The sequence below is a fragment of the Halictus rubicundus genome, chromosome 5 (assembly GCF_050948215.1).
Source record: "Halictus rubicundus isolate RS-2024b chromosome 5, iyHalRubi1_principal, whole genome shotgun sequence".
NCBI classification, from domain to species: Eukaryota; Metazoa; Arthropoda; class Insecta; order Hymenoptera; family Halictidae; genus Halictus; species Halictus rubicundus.
In genome coordinates, this window is record NC_135153.1 from 21,220,251 (window position 1) to 21,233,522 (window position 13,272).

Consider the following 13,272-nt stretch of genomic DNA (forward strand, 5'->3'; position numbering starts at 1 on the left):
CTATGTTCCACAATAAATTACGCAATAGGTCACATAATATATATATATATGTATATATGATAAATGTGGGACACTAAAATGCATAAGTTCTTGTTTCGCAACTTTCTTTATTAACGCCATTGCAGTTTCATCTGAGCCAGGTACAATTCCGAGCTCGACGCCAAAAGCGAGCTCGCACAATAATATGCGCAGCCCTTACACATCGTACACACACACACCTTGGATATCATCATTCTGACGCTAAACATAGGAAATTTACAAAAATTTCGTAATGTGTCGGCGACTCCCTCGTAATCCCGAATGCAAGAAGTCTGTATCTAGTCAAAATTCGCTACTACATCGGTCTAAACACGCAACTTTAAAACCATTCTCGCTGAAAATTGTACAAAGAATACAATTAAAGGTCGCTCCTCGTCTTTGGTAGTTGAAATGGTTCGTGGGGTGTGTATGTGCATGTGTATGTGTGTGTGTGTCTGTATTTGTATTTGTGTCTGTATCTATGTATGTATGCATGTATGTATGTATGCGTGTTGACGATGAAAGTAAAGTTGCAGCGGTCAGTGACAAGAAATAGACGTACTCTTATCGTGTGCTCTGCACCACCGTGAAATAGTTTCTATTTCGTTCATTGACAAAAGAGATTGAATTTATTGAGAATAATATAAATTAAACCTGTCTACACGTCGCGCTATAAACATCTCACGATTAATTATGTACACGAATAAAAATTCATTCTCTGAGACCGTCGACAAAGTCCGAAGAAAGCTGGCGCACGTGTTTTACACGCGATGTTACGGATTGTTAGCAGAACATAAAAAATATATTACATTTCATATATGTATATACTGGACGCGAATTAAACCATTTAGGTCTGGAAAATAATATATTCTCTAACCGAAACAATGTACAATATATTATGCCTAAACGCTGCCCGAGTCGAGTTGCATATCGAACTTCTGCATAAAAAGTCTTCTGTCGATGGTGCTCAAGATATTATTAACGGTTGGGATAGCAAACGTCACGGCAGCATTGACAATTTATCGCCCCGTATCTTTATCGGTTATCACATTGATCGGCGGCAATATAAACGCTATTTATTTTCAGCATTATTTAAAGAGGATCGATCGACTCCAAGACGATTTAGCGTACAGGACGCGAATACGTACGTCTCCGTGGACGTAATCGTTTCCGAGTGAAAAATGTCAAAACCGTACGTTCAGCAATGCGTACCGATGCATACAGGATCGTTCGAATAATTCTTTCTGATAGATTACGTTGTTATCCTTGCGCAAGAAAGAATTAGTATGCCGATAGGTATTTTTAAATGACGCGTTTAAATAGAAGCTAAGGATTACAAGCTTTGAGTTAAGAGATTCTAATTATGTCATTTAATTTAAAAAAGAAAAAGAAAAAAACATTTCCTCGACTAACGAACTCGGTGGTTTCTTTCTGAATATCGCGAGAAACCGTCGAGAAAACATTGGCACACGGATATCCGCCGTGCAAGTAACATTGAAAATAATCTCCTAGCACTTTGAGATAGTGTAGCTCTTTGTTTTTCGTTATTATAGAATATTTCCGTTACTTGTCGATTTGTTCGCAGTGACTCGATACAATTGCTAGTGCTAATGGAACCGAATAGACAGAGTTCGACGTACGTCACTCAGAACTAGTGCGTCGGGTTTCTCGATGACCGGAAAACGCGCAACGTGAACCACTCGGATGCCTCAAAAAGCTGGATCATACACCGGGATCAGCGTGCTTTCAATGTTTCTAGATTAGCCGTTTATTGGCACTGGTACAGGATTTTGTACCTGCCACACGATCAGATGGCTCTGTTCGCCGTGTTCTTCAGTATTCGCGGCGATGACACTGTTGGACCGTTCAATGCTCTCCTCTGTTTCATCCCCATCACCTAAACAAACAGTAGTAGACCATCAATAAATTGGTAATATTTCTGATTTCTGATTTCTGATTTCTGATTAGGGTTACCATATTTTACCAAGAACAATCTAAGACACTTCTAAGACAAGAAAAATTCACTCTTTGAGGAAGAATGTGTTGGCAAAATATTAGCAAACATGGAACTCGCGCACCTAATTCCTAAAGTTGCAAACAAATAATTTAATTATTCAAATAACAACAGAACAGTAGATATTTTCTTTGTTTCCTATGTTTAAGACTTTGATATACAAAATATTTTTAATGTTTTTAAAAATCTTTGTCCTCGATGAGTCAATTTCAATGTTAAGAAAATCTACAACTCGTAAGTTATACACTGCTGTGTGATAAATAAAAATTTTTCCTTTTTTTGCTTCTATTGTATACTGAATTATTGGTATAATTTATTCTTATCCATGTTTCACGACCAAGAATATCAGCCTTTTTTTTAGTCTCGGACATAACTTTTGACGCAATTACAGATCCAGAACTGTCTGGGCAACGTTTGAATGTCTGGTAATCCTATTTACAATATGTAGAGTAGGATGAATTTTAATTTTCACTAGCATCCCTATAAAAGACATATTCGGATGTCGTTTTCTCTAAGAATCAGTTCGAAACGATTTGAACGATTAAAAGAAGAAGTGCGATTGTCGACTGCCGTTTGTACAGTACGATAAATGTCAGCTGGAAATTCCCGACCCCCAGAGAATGAAGAAAGCAGATAATGGTACGGTGTACAATTGCTTTAAGGAACGGGAGGTGCAGACACAGTATTCATTGTATTAATAGAGATTATAAAGATACAAGTTTGTAGAAGCGCTGTACAGAAAAGCAAACAATTGCAAGAAATTTTGCTCTTTTAACCTGATAGCAATGAATTGTAATTGAATATTTTATAGATTCGCGTGGATACAATTGATGACATACTCTTTGACAGGAAACTAGAAACAAAATGTAAAATTCCTTTGTACGTCAGGTTAGAGTATCTATCTACTTGTGGACTTGTTAGTTGAATCTCATTACACCGTGCATAGAAACATACTCTCAATCAGTTAGTACATAGTTTCAGTGATCAATAACAGATACAATTGATCCATTCAGTCGTACAAATGCTTATGTGAATTGACGAAAACACCCATTAACCGCTTTTCGATTCTCTCTGGGGGCGTACCTGACCAACTGCCATACAATTAGATGTGTAGCCACGTCACTCTCGTCTTCCGCCTCATCTGCTGGAAGTATCATAATCGCATGAAATAATAATTTCGTTGTTCGTTTTTCTTTAACATTCATGAAACAAAGATTACGGATCAATAATATTCTTTGAATAAAAACTGCATTTAATAGACTCAATCTTCCATGCTGTTAAAGATTTCGAGCAGATGATTAATGGAACTGTGTTATTACACAGTTGATATTTCAAGAATCTTCACGTTCGTATGATACCTACCGACTCTGAAATCTATATAACCTTCCCCTCCCGAAAGGACCAGCATGGCTGGTTGCGAACCATCTGACAACGCACTTTGACCGCCGTGACCTATAGAAATTTCAAAAGAGATTCCATAAGTAAAACTGCTCGACGAATAACATTCTGATAATTACTAATTATCCAATAATCAATTGGAGATGGTTAGGATTAGAGACAAATATAACGAGTGTACGAAACACAATCGTGAATAGGTGTGATTGGAAAGTAAAAATAATTGAGCATCGAGTGTTAACACGTTGACTGTCGCGAAAAATTCATACGGCGGTCGACGTGTTAAGACGTGAAAGAAACAAAGATGTATTTCTTTGTCGTTGCAATTGATGACTCACCGGGTACCGCAACAAACATTTTCACCGAATCTCTATGCCCATGAAAGCTCAGTTGTGCATGAGCCATACTACAATACGGTATAAAACTTCCAGGCGTAACTCCACGGTCAGATGCAAAGACTCTAACACCAACTCCTGGCGCGTCATTTTTACCAGTCACAGCTTGGATTCTAGATACTGCCATCGAACCACCAGCATCTGTATCATACGAGTATTTTACGGATACGTATTAGATTGGAGAATTGAAATAAAAGAAGAATTATTTTCTGCTTACTTTCGGATAAAGGAACTGAAATGATCACTCCATTTCCTGTACCAATCCACAGTCTATTCGAGGAAATAAGTAACGCGGTAATTCTTACAAAAGAAAAACCGAGTTTCCCAGTCCCAAGCATTTTGCTAACGTAAGGCTCGATATCGACGTCTTGAAGATGTTGGTAAGTATGCGCGTGGTAAAGTCGTAATGTTGAGTCTAGTCGAATGCTGACCCACACACCTTCGCCCAGCCAAGCTAATTGTCTCACTTGAGATTCTCGACGTGGGTGAGCATCTACGGTACACTGGAAGTATAATGTAATTAATGTATTGTACGTATGCATGCGTATTCTTCGTCCACGAGAAGATGGTACAGAGAAACTTGTAGGTATCTACGATCCACTACCTGATATCCTTACTGCGCGTTACAAGTATTTTGCAATAGCCCGAGTCGTCTGACGAAGGAAACAAACAAACCTATTCAGTATGACTGGAATAGAGCGACGCGGTCACGACGTCCCACTGTTCCTCCAAAACCCTACGTCCCTATTACTCTAGTTCCTAGTATTAAGAGTGGGTTCTCGGAGATCCTCTGTTGCCCCTCTTCCGAAATTTGTGCTATCTTCTCGTGCGCGAGAATATATCAAATTATTATGTCAAGTTGAATATGTGTACCTCAACGGTCATCGAAACTGGATCTATTACGTGAATCTTATTCCTATATCCGCACCATACAGTTTTGCCACTAACAGCGGTCATGCACCTGATTGAATGTTGTGGGCTACCCAAAGTGATCACGTGGTACTGAGACAGATCCCATTGACCATCCGCACCCCTCCTAAATAATGCTACACTTCCATCGGCAAGAGCGACCAAAACTCGGCCTTGAACGTGTCTACGGTAATAAATAAATACGGCTTTTTTTATATAATCATTATAAAATTACGTCGAGTACCAGCTATGTCAACGTATACATACACAATAGCTAGTGCAGCATCCTTCAACTTCACAGAATGTAAACAAACTGACCAATTAGCTACAGCCGAATGAACAAACACTGCACCGTTTTGAGCTCCGAGCCACATAGTCGGTTGTATCGAAGACATTTTTTCTATCGGAGTGTCTTCTTCAGATTCATTTGTTTGGTTCTCCTCGTTCATACTATCCTGCTGTTCTCCCGCTTGCACGGATGGTACCTCTCCATTAGCTTTCAAAAACTGCACTTTCCCGAGATTCATTGTTTCACTGTCCACGCTTTCCAAACTTTGTGGCTCGGTTGTAGCATTCTGATTAACGTTATCAGATCTTTCAATGTTTTCGTTATTCTGGTCTACGAAGACACTATCCGAATCATTTTTCTCAGGAGATTCCTGGACGTCTTGTTTTCTTTTCGGATCGTTCTGTTGGACATTTGCACTAACGTTTACCCCATAGTCGTCGTTATCCGGTACTCCATTGGCAGTTCGAACCGGATCTTCGTTGGCTGATTGAGCATAATCACTCTCTTTGGCTCCAGGTACACTCGCGATGCAAAGTAAATGTCCTTGGCAAACGTTAAAAACTTCCAAAATTTCGGCTGGATTATTAGCATCTATCACAGTCACTTTAGCCATCATTCTGATGTTCTGAGTCCACGTACAAATCCAAACTAAAGAGCTAAGTTGTTGCTCTAAACGTTCTGCCTCCAACCTCTGGTTTTCATTCTCCTGAAGCTCTTTATCCAAATGTTCAACAGCATCCTCAGCTTCGTTCTTCGAATTGGTACTTACTTCTTGAGCTTCGGCTGCATAGAACACGCTGCCTCCGATCATACAACCACCGTCACGTGTTTTACCTCCACTTAAATTTACACCAGCACCACACCATATCTATGGAATCGAAGATGAAGCTAATTACGACAAACTACTTGTTACTTGTTCAAAAAGGTATCATAGTCTATAAGTCTGCAGAAAATTTCTGAGAACACTTATGTAATTGTTCGGAAGGTTAAAAATACAGAAAATAGCTTCATAAATCTTGCTAAACATCTGCACGCTAAACGTTCCTTTCGAGCGAACAGCTAGCCACTACATCCCCATAAATCCTTAAATATAGCAAGATACATATGACATTTACCTTCATGCCAGGTTCTGATTCTTGTAAGGGTCTACAATAGACCGGCACAGGAACAGGTTGTCTAACAGGTGCGCTTGGTTTTCCCGGTAAACTCCATCCATAAGCTTGTAATCGACCATCTTCTTTTCTAACATGTGCGCGAACCTGCCGATATTGTTCTCTTCGTTCGTTTGCGCGTCTGGCTACGAGTTTTTTGGAAGATCTGAAAAAATGTGTTACATATAAATTAATTGCCTAATTTTATAGAACAGATACTATCAAAAGTAGAATGTTTAATTATAGAAGTTAGTAAGATTTACTGAACGCTCTGTGTTGTTTGTTCAACCATTTGTTCCTACGAAGAGTTCCTCGATCACTGGACATATTCTTGAATCAATACAAAGACTTAAATTGACTGTTCTTTCCAATGTATCTAATGTTCAGCTTCGTTACAACTTGCACATTGATACACGTACTTATTTCCAAGGTTTAGAAGCGGAATGTTAGACATAGAGCAGAACAGATTTACCTGCTAGCCAATAAGCACCCAACCGAAAACCAGAAATACCAGGTATCTCTTGACAACACCGTGAAGGAGAGGCAAAGTTGTAACCCGAACAAAACATTAAAGCGCAGAGCAAGAGTGAAATAAAAGCCATGTTTATAATACGTCAAAACTTCGTTTATTTGTTGATCAATGATGATCATGTATCATTATTTTTTTCAAAAATGTACAAACTTTTATCTACAAAACTATTGCTTTTCAAGCTTGACTTTGCAATAACAGACAATTTACTTCACTAAATTGTATTTACTGTAATCAAATATTTAACGATTACGGCAATTCATATATATATATATATATATATAATTATTAGAAACACATCGTTTCAATATACATATACAAATAATTTACAATTTTCCATATGTATGAAAAATAGGACTAAAAATGGATATACTATTTGAGAGCAAGATTGTCAAAAAGAGGAAAATTATGTGTCTGTGTGCATCTCATCAGGATTCCTAATTATATTTAAATACACCCATAGTCGTTTCTTTGATTAAAAAAGATTGGCAGGTGAGGTGGGAATCGTAACAAGAATTTGTTAAACAACCATCACATTTGCAAATCGCTCAGGCAAAGAATTATTTAGAATTGACTCACATCTCTTAAGAGCGATCAAGACTAATTGAGAGTCGCGACAAAAGATTATGGATCCCAACTGACCAAAGGGGACTCTAATCTGCAAAGATGACGTCGATTCAAAGATTATTTGAAAATCAAGATATCGCACTCTGTCCCGTGGAAATTATAAAATCCTTTCTCATTTTCTGTCTTCTGAACGACTCCAGTTAAAATAATAAAATTAATTTACGCATCGAACTTGTGTCACAATACTCATAGAAGATAGAATTTTTCATAGTAAATAGAATAATCACAGTATCATACTGGTGTTAAAAAGAGAGCTACACGATAAAGAAACGAGTTTTTAATTTTAAATGATAGAGAGAAATTTGGCAGGTTTTCAGTATCAAACTGATAATATAATATCTAAGTGCGTGTATAGAATTTGATTGATTTCTCACATGGTGTCTCCCTGGTCGAAAATCTCATGGCGACCTTTCAACGTACGTCTACGCATGGTGTCCAAGGGTAGTACTGGAACAACTTGATTTGTTGGCGCGCTGTACCTAATTTGAGATAATGTATGTGGTCCTCGAACCAGAGTCCCTCGGTCCGCAGTTGACGTGAAGAGACTACTAAAACTACAGACGGAAAGATCGAAAACAAATTATGATTTACTTCAAGGACCAAATCAGCTATATTCGAGGACAAAATTAAGTGAATACTCCACTGTTTTAAATTTTCCTTATGAACGCAGATAAAACAGTTAGAAATCATGACTTTCACTTCTTTTTTTTTTATCATTTTTGCACATTACTTAGTAAACTAATTCTTCCAACATCTAATAAACAAAACTCAAGTTGTTTGGTCGAATTTTTAAAAAAGTTATTAGTTTTTAAAGGGTGTCCGTTTAACTTTGTCCCCGTTTGTGTTATTTTAATATTAAGTTTCATTTTAATATAAATGATACTAACAACTTCCACACCGAACCTTTTCCCCCTGATATATTGGAAGGGTCAGTCTTGCTAGCTCTTATCATTTCTGTCCATCTAACCGCTTCTTGAAGCTCCATTAAATTTTCCTTGTACTGATTTCTTTCCATAAGCACCCTAGCCATCTCCACTCTGGTGAACCTCTTTCTTTGTGCCAAAGGCACGTCTTCCTCATCGTCGCTCTTGGCCGCTTTCGCTGCTGCCTCGGCCTCTTCTTTAACTTTTTTCAATTCTTCTTCAAGAGCAATAACTTTTTGGCGTAAACGTTCCCTGGCTTGTTGCAAACCTCGAACTTCTTCACGCAATATTTCCTGCTCACTGAAAAATACAATCCCCTCGAATGTAATTTAATGCAGACACATCACGTATACTGTTATATCGCAAAACAGTAAAAATTACTATTAGAAAATACAACCATAGTTTACCTCGTAAGCTCATCTACTTTAATGATTAAGTCATCCTTAACAATATTGAGCGCATTCCTAGAAAATAAAAAAGTTCAAGTAAGTGCGGGACACAAAACGATATACATATCGATAAAATATTCATCGAATATTTACTTTGTGGCCAAAAGTTCATTATTTTCCATAATAAGGTTCTCCACTTCTTTACCCATTCCTAATGAAACATATTTTTTGTTTAATGACTCCAAATTCATTAGAAATATAATTGACGTAAGAGCATTTTTAAGTAATTTTCAAAGCAAAGGTAGTAATATCTTACCGAAAAAGTTGTCACTGACTGAAGGGTTTATTATGACATGCGATTATTTAATCAAAACGTGGCCACGCCGAGCAGAGATGTAAACGAAAACAACGAAACACAGAATGCATTAGTATTTCATATTTAATATGACTTAAAAATAATTTGATTATATAATAAAGTAATCTCTAAGTAAATAAGTTATGCTGAATTAGAACATGCAAATAATTACAATATTTTCCTATGCCCTGCTAATTTGTCTTGCGAGATTCGTTAATGACACTTCAGAGTTCGAATATAAGTAAAAAATCAATCGCAAGAATGTAGAGAATTATGTCAATTTATAGAAGAATTTCCAGAATTTTTAGGAACCCCGCAGATAGTACAAGATGAGACATGCATGTTTTATCAATGACCATATACATGGCATGTGTATGAGATATGGTCTTCTATGTACACATATTAGTTAGAGTTAGAATTCGAAAAATTAATAAACCATGATATATTTAAATAAATTTTGGTTATTTTGTGAGACATACCCGACGACGCATATTCTCCAGGATGAACCCAACTACCTAAGAGTTTAAGGATGAAGTATTAGTTACAAAAAAAGATTCAAACCAAGCTATTTCGTAAACACGTATCAAAATAGATTACCTGTAATGTCTGCCCCTTCATCCATTTCACCCAAGGCATCAGCATCCTGAAAACTAAGTTCCTGATATAATGTATTGCCACTTCGTTGTTCTCTTTCAGTTCTACTCCTTCCGCTTGGCATTGTAGTTAGTTTCTCTATTGATGGTGATGTTGGTGTAATTAACGTTGGAGGTGCTTCTGTTTCCGGACTTTCGTCTATGTTTAAAATAAATAAAAACATATATTATTGTTGTTAAAAGACGAATGTTGGTAAGCATTGAATTAAAAACGTGAAACAGTTAAGAATTATAACGTACGCCTAGAAATTGCTGTTGTTTTATTCTCTTGTGCTGGTTTATCCGTTAATTGACTTTTATCAGAAGTTTCTATAGCAGCTTCGCTACTGCTATCTAACATTTCAGTTCTCAAGTTAGCAGCATTTGGCGGGCTCTCTTCCTGAATTTCTTCCTCATTCATACTGGCTTCTAAACTCTGAAAACCATAACTCAATGGTCCAGAACTTCTAGACATATGAGCCATTCCAAGAGATGGTAAACGGGATGGGCCACGACCACTAGTCGCATTTTCTAATCTCTCTGTGCTTCCAACTAACATCTTCGTCCTTTCCATATAATCTACGTGGGTTTTAAATAGCTCTGTGTATCTTTCATGCAGCCGGGTATAATCTCGCTTTAACTCTGCCTCTTTTTCTTCAAGACGAACAACTAGACAAACACAAAAATTGAATTCCATATCTAATACAGTAGCGAACTAAAGTTTACGATGACAAGCTAACTAATACCATATTGTGCTAAGTAGCCAGCAAGTTTCAATTGGTCTTACGTTTAGCCAAAATCAAATGTATTGATAATAAAATGTGTTAACCCATCAAAACCGTATAGTCATTTTAAACTTTTGTTCATTACTGTATATTAATTTAATTGTAAGGATTAATTATGACAGAACACACTCTAATTGTAAGTCTAAATAAAATTAAGTAAATATAAACATACTTCAGTCTGGATAATAGAATAAGATATTTAAGGAATACCTTAAACAATAAAACAAAGAAATAATACAATAACAAACCAACCACCACATTAAGTAGCCAGATAAATAAAGCGTTTAAAAATAAGAAGACTTATAATAGGCATGCAAGAAATCTATTTCCCCAGTATGTCCAATCAAATTTAACCAGCTAAACAATTAAATAAACATAAAACAAAAAAAATCATTCTACTCTACTGTAGAGGGATGTTCTGTGAAGGAATGGACTGGTAGAGCCATTGACATTTGTACCGTGATCGTGTGAATTCTTCGTCTTCAATTCCAACATCCTTACTATTGATTCCAAGCTATCAATTCTTAATAAAAGGTCTTTTCTTTCGTCTTCTGCAGCATCTTCAAGCTCAAGCAGTTTCTAGTTGGAGAAGAGATAGGTGTTACATTTTTCTAATAATTATTACTTCTTCTTAAAAATCTACTACATATACATAGTGTAGAGTGGGCCTGGGTACGTTTGGGAACCTTCAATCGCTTGCCCCCCCCCCCCCACCAACCTCTCTTTCATGCAGCGCGCACTTTCGCCGCGTTCGCTGGTGCCTCGTATTTTTGTTGCCCCATTGTAAGTATTGTCGCTGTCTCGTAACGTAGGACCTAGGATGGCACAGAGGAAAAGGGTGCAAAGCTCACTGTTACGCGATGCGATACACCTGAAGTAGTAGTCTTCTCTAATCCAGGTAATCTTCTCAGCGAATAGTGAGACGCATGTGACTCGTCTGTCTGCACCTGACCAATCAGACAGTTTCTTTGCGAATTCCTTCCGCATTCTTTCCGAGTACCACATTATGAGACATCAACGATACCTTTGTAACTACTCGCGTCTTGTAAGACGAAACTCGTTCTTTCTTCATGGTAGCAACGTTTGCTGAAAGGGGGGGGGGACAGTGGATGCTACGGCGGGGACGGTTTTGTCACGATTGAGATAAACCTACCCAGGCCGTGTATAGGGTATAGAAGATAAAATCCTCATACCTGATCAGATGTTTTTCTCAGCTGTTTTTCCCTTTCATACTGTGTAACCAATTGCTCATTGTCTTCTCTTAATAATTCTAATTCGACTTCGCGTTCTTGATTTTCGGTATAAGATATGTCTAGACATTCTAGAACATTGACTAGGAGCGGCATTAAATCTTTCACTACATCTTCGTCGTAACGAGCTATCATTTTCTCGAATTCTTGATAAATACTGCCAGCCAGGGTCTGTACTTTCTCCGACATGACCACATGGCTGTCCTCGTGCGTTCCATACACTGTTTCTTGATCCATTTCTATTTGACTCATTTCTACGCCTGCAACACAACAATTTAATATAAAAACCTATGCAATTTATTTGATTCAATTAGTATAAACGCATACTCTATTTCTCAATTTAAGCAATGCAACTGAATATATTTGAAGCTAGTTTTTAGGCATTTTGCCAAAAAAGAAATGAATATCACATAGTAACTGTAACACGTCAGAAACATTATTGCCCAACAGTAGAAAAAGGCTAAGAATCGTATTGCAAATGCGAGCGAGCGGTGTTTCTTCGATCGCGTTATGAAAATATATGTATGTACATAGAAACGATGTTATTGCACTCAACTCTAAGCAGCTACAAGAACTTCGACTTTACTTCGAATAGTATTTCGAGAATTCTTTTACGAGAGATTCGAACGGCAGGGCATCGTGAAAAACGAAAATTGCTCTTTCAGCAAGAACTCGAGATTAATCGTGATTTGAGGTCGCACTAATTGCCAAATACGGCGAAACGATCCGCCTTCAAAAAAGTTCGGAAGGGATCCAAATGTCAGACGCATAACTGCACATAACCTTGCCACAAGACACGATTCAAAATCAGGATACACAATTAGGGAGAGAGAAGGTTGATTCAGGTCATCGCGACACCATCGCGAAAAACTTCCGAGCTCGGTGATACACAGTCGTTCGCATTATCACTATTTTTTACGTTTCGGAACCTTCGCTGAGAACGAAATGGAACGTCTTGCCTTGAAGTGGCCCGTTCCGTTCCGTTCCGAGTTGTGTTGTGTTGTGTTGTGATCTGTGACGTTTCGCAACCACCTAAATTTCTTGGTTCCCGTTTTTCCTCCAAGTCGCTTTCGCACTTAATTTCGAGAGCCTGTGCAAAGCAATCCACCTGATCACACGAAACGCACCAGGTCGGCGCGGACTAGAGTGAACATTTTTCGTACATCACGCCTGTCACGTTTGACATTAGCCGATTTCATTAGTTTCTGTCAACTCTGTTGACGATCGACTTTACGCATAGACTTTCGCCATTTTTTTCCACGATCTTCTACCGACCAATGCTACGGACGTAAGTAAGTAAGTATATACGTTAACTCTTGACACTTTTGACGTGTTCACGAATAGAGCTACGAAACCATCGAGATACGGAAACTTATTTCCATTTCCTCTACGCCCAGTAGATGGCCGTACCTCCATTGCGTTTCCATTTCCGTGGATCTATTGGATAATCACAGAACTGCGCCTTATCTCTTATTGTTAGTAGATTCGTAATCTACGTGGCACATTTTAAGTTGACCCTATAATCAACTATCTTCTCGCATTGCTCATCAAGTAGACACACTATTGGACTTTAGTGATTACGTAGTCACGTATATTCAACGCATGAAAAGA

The 13,272-nt window shown here is 37.8% G+C and overlaps 1 protein-coding gene across 11 annotated transcripts; it reads right to left on the reverse strand.

Moving 5' to 3' along the window:
- Positions 1-87: 87 nt before the first annotated feature.
- On the reverse strand, positions 88-12,984 carry Syd (JNK-interacting protein syd). Of its 11 annotated transcripts, none has more exons than XM_076788745.1 (18): positions 12,694-12,984; positions 11,605-11,921; positions 10,816-10,990; positions 9,888-10,295; positions 9,592-9,786; positions 9,474-9,509; positions 8,956-8,973; positions 8,793-8,850; positions 8,658-8,714; positions 8,215-8,550; positions 7,702-7,881; positions 6,136-6,337; positions 4,999-5,888; positions 4,696-4,915; positions 4,040-4,325; positions 3,766-3,963; positions 3,395-3,484; positions 88-1,915 (listed from the first exon to the last, which is right to left on the reverse strand). In XM_076788745.1, the coding sequence occupies exons 2-18, from the start codon at positions 11,911-11,913 to the stop codon at positions 1,779-1,781; spliced, it is 3,795 nt and encodes a 1,264-aa protein (XP_076644860.1). In that variant the 5' UTR covers positions 11,914-11,921; positions 12,694-12,984; the 3' UTR covers positions 88-1,778. The 11 variants fall into 11 exon arrangements, with proteins under 11 accessions (XP_076644860.1, XP_076644858.1, XP_076644857.1 ...); XM_076788743.1 differs by having other exon boundaries at positions 12,621-12,984; XM_076788742.1 differs by having other exon boundaries at positions 12,445-12,984.
- Between the last annotated feature and the right edge of the window lie 288 nt (positions 12,985-13,272).

Bases quoted from the DNA above. Each gene is read 5' to 3' on its own strand.
- Syd (XM_076788745.1), bottom strand. From the start codon at position 11,913: ATGAGTCAAATAGAAATGGATCAAGAAACAGTGTATGGAACGCACGAG. The intron at 9,787-9,887 runs GTACGTTATAAT...TTTTAAACATAG, and splicing joins AACAACAGCAATTTCTAGGC to ACGAAAGTCCGGAAACAGAA. The intron at 8,551-8,657 runs GTAAACTATGGT...TGTATTTTTCAG, and splicing joins AAAGTAGATGAGCTTACGAG to TGAGCAGGAAATATTGCGTG.